General features: G+C 44.0%; 1 protein-coding gene across 1 annotated transcript; it reads left to right on the forward strand.

Annotated features, from left to right (window-relative positions):
* Positions 1 to 543: 543 nt before the first annotated feature.
* On the forward strand, positions 544 to 8,353 carry Atp6v1g1 (ATPase H+ transporting V1 subunit G1). The gene is made up of 3 exons (XM_090330494.1): positions 544 to 700; positions 4,375 to 4,475; positions 5,760 to 8,353. Exons 1-3 carry the CDS (start codon positions 619 to 621, stop codon positions 5,931 to 5,933), a joined length of 357 nt encoding a protein of 118 aa, XP_090186620.1. The 5' UTR covers positions 544 to 618; the 3' UTR covers positions 5,934 to 8,353.

Raw genomic sequence — 8,353 nt, forward strand, 5'->3', positions numbered from 1 at the left:
GTACTATTCTAACCCACCCCCAGACTTATCCCACCCTCAGTAATATTCTAACCCAGGACTCCATCCCCCAAACTGACAGGAATCTTCCTGAACAGGTTTATTTTTATTTATTTAGCCAGCTATGGGGCTTGAGCTCAGGAGCTGAGCACTGTCCTTGGGCTTTCTCAAGGCTAGAGCTCTACCACTCGAGCCACAGCACCACTTCTAGCTTTTTCTATGTATGTGGCAGGGTCTTCATGCATGCTAGGCGATCAGTCTACCTACTAGGCCGAACTCCAGGGCCCTGAACCGGTTCTGGCTATGTTAGCCAGACAGACCACAAACTCATAATCCTCCCGCCTCAGCCTCTTAAATTCCAGGAGTGCAGAGATCATTGCAGAAGTCCAACTACTCTTACCCTCCCCCCCCCCCCCCCCCCCGGCCATCCGCCCCCCCCCCCAGGTAGGAGTCACTGGCCTGCCAAATAGCTAGCTGATAGGACGCTACGGATCACGTGACGCGCAGGGCGGGGCGCAGGCGCCGGGCGCAGGCGCCGATCGCGGGCGGCAGGTCAGGTGACCTGAGCGGCCTTCGCTCGGATTTCGTCTCCCTCGGCTCGGCTTCCGTGTCTCCGCCGCCATGGCTAGTCAGTCTCAGGGGATCCAGCAGCTGCTGCAGGCCGAGAAGCGTGCCGCCGAGAAGGTGTCCGAGGCCCGCAAGCGTGAGTAGGAGGGTGGGGCGGCCTGCGGGAGGTGGTAGGCGGGGAGGCTAGGAAAACCGCCCGTCCCGGGGGTTGTGGTCGCCGCGGCCTCCGGAGCTGCCGCCCGGGAAGTCCTGTGGGTCTCCAGGGAGCCCGCGGGAGGGTCGTGAATTGGATGTGGGGTCCGTCCTGGGTTTGCTGGGGTTTGGGAGGGGTGAGGACATGGCCGCCCCTCCCTCCGTCTCGGCCTGGGCTTTCCCGGGCTCAGGGACGGCAGCCACCGCCGGCCGGAGCCGTGCGGAGGCCAGCGGCTGTCTTCGCTTCTTCTTCCTAGTTTTAACACGCGTTCACTGGACAACGCTAGAGTTTCTTTTATTCATTTGTTTATTTTTTTCCATTTGTGCCCTCCATCTTCTCAGGCCAGCATCGTCATTCACGAGGACGCACTTCTGGTGCCCACAGAATAAAGCTTAAATTCCGTAATGGGTCGGAGAAAACTTTTTCCATCAGACATTTGTGTTCTTGCCTGCTGTCCCTTTTGGGGGGCTCTAGCTGTATTGAGTCGCTCTGTGGGAACGATGCTTATTTCACCTGTAAGCCTTTTCACATCGTCTCCCAGTTCAACGGTATCTAGTTTCCCATCTGACCAGAAAGATGTTTCTGCTCCTGTTTTTTACAGATGGGTAAATGAATCTCAGAGAAGTGATTTGGCCAGACCCTGCTAGTTGGAGTTTAGAGGTCTCTTGTCCCCTGCAAGTTGTTTCTGCTAGTTTTAAGTCTCATATATCCTTCATCCAAGTATCGATTTCAAGCATGGCTCTTGTTCCAGTGTGATACACTTCAGTTTCTAGGAAGAGCTTCCTTTAATCATGCTGGGCATGGGAAAAAGCCTTTGCTTCCCGCCTTGGTGATTAGAAAGTTCTGCACAGTTTTTCCAGTCATGCCCTTGGTACAATATTTCCAGAATGACTTTCCAGTTTGTCCAGTGATGACTTCTTAGTAGCAGTTGTTCCGGTTGGGAAGGCCAGGAGAATGTTTGGGGAAGTGCAAGGAAAAAATACTTGGACTAAGCATGATTAGCATGTTCCTTGGAAGCAGTGGACTATGTTTTACACTCTTTTACCCTGCAAAGCCAAATTCACAGTCTTGTATAGCTCTAGCTATTTGCTCATTGAATTGATTTAAAGAGTTAGAGGTTTTTTTTTTTTTGGACAAATACACTTGCAAGATTTTCAATAGTTGTGAGTAGAGGTATTCAAAACTAATTTTTCAAGAACATTACTCACTTTCTTGATCTGTATGCAGAGTTAGTTGGCTTTTCAGTTAAGATCTGGGAAGAGGAATTGTATGATGTAAAAAAAAAAAAAGTCAAGCCCAAATTTTCCATGAAATTACTGCTTGAGGTCTTTGTTTTTTGTTTTATGGTCTTGGGGCTTGAACTCGGAGGGCCTAGGCATTATCCCTCTTCAGCTCAAGGCTACCCCTTGAGCCACAGCACTAGTTCTAGTTTCCTAGTGGTTAATTGGAGATTAAAGTCTCAAGGACTTTAGTGCCCTGGGCTGGCTTTGAATTGTGATCCTCAGATCTCAGCCTCCCTATACCTTGAATTACAGGCGTGAGCCACCACACCCAGCCTTGGATACTTTTTGCTCAAGTCTAGCACTCTGCTACTTGAGGCACAAAGGCAGTTCTGATTTTTTTAGTGTATGAGGTACCAAGGAATCGAACCCAGGTCTTTGTGCATGCCAGGTGAGCACTCTATCACTAGGTTACGCTCTCAGCCCATTACTTTAGATCTTAAAAACAAAATTTTATGTGGCTGGGTGCCAGTGGCTCACACCTTTAAAATGGCTACTCAGGAGACACATCTGAGGACTGCTGTTTAAACCAGCCCAGGTAGCAACATCAGTGAGTCTCTTAACTCCAATTTACTACCAAAAAGCCAGAAGTGAAGCTGTGGCTCAAGTGGTCGAGCACCAGCCTTGAACAAAAAAGCTCCGGGACAGCATTTAGGCCCTGAGTTCAAGCCCCTGAACCAGCACCAAAACCAAACCAAAAAGAGTATGTTATGGTTTATTTTATTGGAGCGAAACAAAGGCACTCTTTCTTGTTTGTAGGACCCAAGAAAAACAAGATGAAAGAGTAATGCAGCGCTAGACTTGGTCATCTCTGTCAGTAATCCCAGTACTTGGGAGGCTGAGGCAGGAGAATCCTGTGTTTCAAAACTGGCAGGTGGCTACCTAGCAAGTTCTAGAACAGCCTGGGATATAATGTATGACACTATATTTAAAAAAAAATCAAACTAAAAACAGAAATGTAAGAAATGGTGTGTCAGTGGTAGAATGCTTGCCAAATGAGGAATTCCTAGCCCTGCAAAAATTTATGGACACATTTCACTTATGATTTTTCTGTTCAGATATTTTTGGTTTCCAGAAAAGCCTGTGAAAATTGAACTTTGAAGGTAATTTCAAAGATGGTTGTTACCTGACGTGATTAATGCAGGGATCTAAGCTGTGCAAGTTGGGAGTACTACATTGGGAAATTATGTGGAACAACTGCATAATGTTCAGGCTGTGAAGTTGTTTATACAGGTTGGTTTGGAAAAGATCTTTAGCTTTTAAAACCCAATGGGGAGGATAGTGTGTGAACGATTGAGCTACTTTGAACAAAGCCAACAGGTAGGCCTGAAATAGTGTTGCAGTAAGTACTGACTTGCATAAATGGCCTTGGGGGGTTAATTGTCTTAGATTAGGTGTATAGGGTCATTCCAGATCCAGTATTGTCAGCTTTGGGAATAGAAAATTATATTCAAATTCTTTGTATTGGAGGGTCCATCATCCACATGATGCAACCGGCTCTGGGCGGTTGGTTCACAGTGATACATATAGCATAGTTTTAGACATAAGGTGTCTTTTGCTGTGGATTGAATATTGAAAACAGACCACAAGTCCAACCTACCATACTCTTCACTGTGAGCATCTGTTTTCCAGCTGGGTGTTTACTCCCTTCTGGAAAGCACTGGCAGGCACTGTTTCTCTCAGCTGCTTGTACTATCTTGCTCCCCATTTAGCATTCATCCAGTCACTACTTCTTTCCTTGCGTCAGGCATGCTGTTTAGTTTCGTTTCATTAGTTAGGTTTTAGGTTGCTGTCCCATGGAAGCACATTAGCCTCCTTGCCAAGCTCAGCAGTGCTCCCGTTGTCATCAGGAACACACCTAGGTATTTACTGTTTGGGGGAAAGAAGAGTCCGAAGAAGGCCAAGGTTTCCCATCTTCTGTTAGCTCTTAATAGTGAGATTGGGAGAATGTTCTGACATAGTCCAACTATTTCTATCATTGTGATAGGCTGTGGAGACAGAAGACATTATGTTGGGGGTGGGTGGCGGGCAGAAGGAATAGGGATTGAACTCAGGCTTCTATTTAATCCATGGCCTGTATAATGCAGCAACCTGTACTACTAAATTTGAATTTCCTTTTCCGATGTACATTCTCTCCCCCCCCTTTCTTCTCTCTCTTCTCTCCTTTATCTTCTCTCCTTCCTCTCCCTCTCCTTCCCCCTCCCTCTCCTCTTTCCTTCTTTCCCTCTCTTCCCTGTCTCTCACTTTGGTTTACTTTTAAATCCGCTGTCTCAGTGTTTGCTTGTTTTTCTGCTTGGTCTTTCAGCCAATTTATGTAGCTTTGTCTTTTGAAAACAGGAAAGAACAGAAGGCTGAAGCAGGCCAAGGAAGAAGCCCAGGCTGAAATTGAACAGTATCGCCTGCAGAGGGAGAAAGAGTTCAAGGCCAAGGAAGCTGCGGTAGGCCCCGATTTCTTTTCATTTTTACTTTAGTTTCTTGAGCAACTCCAGGGACTCATCCCTGCTCAAAAATATCCAGCATAGTTTGGAGATTCTGCTAGAATTTTAAACTCAATAATTGTAATGTAAGTTTTAAAAATAAACTGGGTGCGATGGCTCATGCCTGTAATCCTAGCTACACAGGAGGCTGAGATCTCCAGTTGTGGTTCAAAGCCAGCCCGGCAGTAAAGACCAGAAGTGGCACTTGGCTCAAGGGGTAGGGCGGTAGCCTTGAGCTGAAGAGCTCACAGACAGCATCCAGGCCCAGAGTTTAAGCCCTATGACCAATAATAATAATAATAAAAAAAAAATGGGATCAACCCTTTTTCTTCCACATTAACAAGTCACTGAGCTATTTTAGCCCCTGGCTACTGTATGTTTTGTTGATACCTTTTTTTTTTTTTTTTTTGGTGGGTCATGGGGCTTAAAGTCAGCCTGGGCACTGTCTCAGAGCTCTTCAGCTCAAGGCTATCACTGCCTTACCCCTGGGCCTGGGCCTGGGTACATCCCCGAGCTCTTCAGCTCAAGGCAACCGCCCTACCTTTGAACCAAGCCCCACTTCCTATTTTCTAGTGGTTAATTGGAGATAAGTCTCTGGTCCTTTTGTGCCCTGCTGAACCTTAATCCTTAGATCTCAGCCTCCTGAGTAGCTAGGATTACAGGAGTGACTTACCAGGCGGCTTTGTTGGATACTTTGAGCCACAGGTCCACTTTTGGTTTTCTGGCAGTTAATTGGAGATAAGAGTCTCACAGACTTTCCTGCCTGGGCTGGCAGGACTACAGGTATGAGCCACCAAGGCTTTGTCCTGTTTTGAATTTTTAACTTATTCCCATTTTTAAAAGCACACACACACACACACGCACACACACACACGCACACGCCCCACACTCATACTATCTTATATTTCCTTCCCCTATAAACTTAGTATTATACAACTAAATTCTTATTGCCAAATTGTATTTTCTTGTATAGAAGCTTCGTGGCTTGGAAAGGTTAGGGTTGTGTGTATGGATGGTGATGGTGATGGAACTCAGCAAATGTCAGCCCGTGCTGTGTACTTTACCTTTATATAGTTGTCATTCCACATTAACTCTTAGGAAATAACTGTTTCCTGCCATGCTCTTATTGTCTGTGGGTGATCTGTGGTACTCTCTGATGACCCATAAGTCTGCAAGTGGTTTGCTAAATGTTCTGGCTACCTAGAGTCTCCTCCTGATGCTCCTCGTGTCATTTCTCCACCCTAGGCACTGGGATCCCATGGCAGTTGCAGCAGTGAGGTGGAGAAGGAGACCAAGGAAAAGATGACCATCCTCCAGACCTACTTCCGGCAGAACAGGGAGGAAGTTCTAGAAAACCTCTTGGCTTTTGTGTGTGACATCCAGCCAGAAATCCACGAGAACTACCGCATAAATGGATAGGACAAGAGAAACACCTTTCCATGGGTTGGTGTGGTAGACGCCCTCATGGACTGTGGAGTGCTAGCACAGCTCCAGCTCTATTCTGTGAAAGACATTAAATTATTTGAGTGCTGTAGTAGGTCCCTTCACTTTTTGCAGAGTAGTCAGTCTAGCTTCTTTGTATACATTTAGTATTTATCCAAAGGTTCATCTTTATAACTCTTTTATTTCTTAGGGATTTAATGAGTATAGGTTGTCTGTTTTCCTATGCCTTTCAGCTCAAGAAATGTGTTAGTGTCACCTTTTTTCTTTCTTAGACCTTGATAGGATCAAACAAAAAATTACAATTCTTTGAAGAAAGAAAGGGATTAAGTAATTATTTCCTTACACTTTCTTTAAGGTCAGGGGCTTTATCTATGAAAAAGTAGTAAGTAGTTATTTGTAACTTGTACAAAGCAGCAGCCAGCCTTAAAACAGTCCATTCTGACTAAGTGTTAGAGCAATGAATACTAATGTACTAGTTTAGGCTGCTGTTAGTTTACCTAAAATGACTAGATGATAGAATTTAAGAACTTATTACATTTTACTTGGTGTACTGATAATCATTTAAGAGTAAAACCTTCATCATGTATTTCCTTTTCTTGTTTGTTCTTTCCCCTTCCCCTCTTTATGCTGGTACTGTGGTTTGAATTCAGTCTTGTGGTTGCTTAGCCTACATGTTCACAGCTGGTCCTCCACCATTTGAACCATGTCTCCAGCTTAGTCTTTAGCTGATTATGAAGTGAAGTCTCTCGTACTCTCTGATTGGGCTATATTTGAACCTCAGTCTTCTGATCTCAGCCTCCTGAGTAGGATTATAGGCTTAAGCCAACTATGCCTACTGGATTGTCCTTTCCTGATACTGTAAAGTACTCTTTGATTCATGTGGTTTGTAGAATTTCATTTAGGAAATCCACACATACTACATTTGCATTCACAATTAGAAAATGTATAAGGTACACATTTAAGCAGGAAGGAAATTGCTTGTTATTTCAACCTATACTATTCCGTTTGAAAGAGAGTCAGTAGCTAAGAAGTCTAGTTTGTCTTTTCAGAGTACCTTGTTTTGGAGGCTTGGGCAAGTTAGGAGCAAGCTTCCTCACTGGCAGGCTAATTGATTTGTAAAATCCTACAGCAACTTCAACAGTAGGTGTTGAGTTAAATGTTCTATGGCCCTCTCAAGGCTTGTGATTTTCATTGCAGAATAATTTTCTGATAGCAACCTGTGGGAAGAGAACATTGGGGACTTTCCTTGCTTATTCTAAAACATGATGTGGCAGTAGATGGGGTTTTTAAGAAATTTCAATGTGTATGCCTCAGGAAGATTTTGTCCATTTTTGCTGGGTACTATTTCATGTCTGTGTCTTTTTTATTGTAGGTCTCCAAGGGTTTAATGTCTGAACTTAAAAAATATATATATTTTTATTTTTTGGCTAGTCCTGTGGCTTGAACTCAGAGTGCTGTCTCTGAGCTTCTTTTGCTCAAAGCTAGATTTCTACCACGTGAGCTACACTCTACTTCCAGCATTTTTTTGTAGTTAATTGGAGATGAGAGTGTCACAGACTTTCCTGCATGGGTGGGATTTGAACTGTGATCCTTAGAGCTCAGTCTTTTGAATAGCTAGGATTACAGGTATGAGCACTGGCACTGGGTAGCAGAGCTTTTCTATTGTGCACTATCAATACTAAACCCAAGGATTGCTGCTGCAGTGGTGTTCAGATTGAGGTGTCCATGCTCTCCTCCTTGACCTTCAGGACTGCCTGGCAGTGTGAAGCCACCTCTCCCTGCACACTTTCTTTTTACCATGGTGTTTTGTTTTCTGTTCTGTTTCTTCTTGATGGCTGTCCCCAACCATGGTGGTAGTCTTGGCCTTTTCTATATTTCCTACCTGTAACCACTTTCATTTCACCCCTTAAAATGCAATCTGTTGAGTACCTCCCTCCATCCATATCTCCTGTGCTCCAGTCATCCAATTGATAGCTTGATGTTTTGACCTGTATTTCTAGTAAATATTTTTCTAACATCTCAAGCTAGGCTCAGTTTAGTTAAAGGTTTAATCTTGGCTAAACAGAACAGAAGCAATGCTTTTTACTGTCTTAGACCTTTGTGCTTCAGTGTGTTACTAGAAGTTTTAGGCCTACACTACTACCAAGCTTCAGGACCATTGTTTTTCACATTGTTGCTCTTGTATGATGTTGGTTCACGTGACTGGTTTTTTTTTAATTAAAGAATTTATTAACATTGATTTTTACATCATATTTCAAATGACGTGTGTAACAAACAAGTATTCAAGAAGGGAATCTATATACAACCACTGGCACTTAGATTTTAGAACATAATCAAAATTAGGCTGAGAGTTTGTATGTCATAGATACATATTAATCTATGTAATAAAACATTAT

The sequence above is a fragment of the Megascapheus bottae genome, chromosome 3 (genome assembly GCF_031878675.1).
Source record: "Megascapheus bottae isolate mThoBot1 chromosome 3, mThoBot2.hap1, whole genome shotgun sequence".
Lineage (NCBI taxonomy): Eukaryota > Metazoa > Chordata > Mammalia > Rodentia > Geomyidae > Megascapheus > Megascapheus bottae.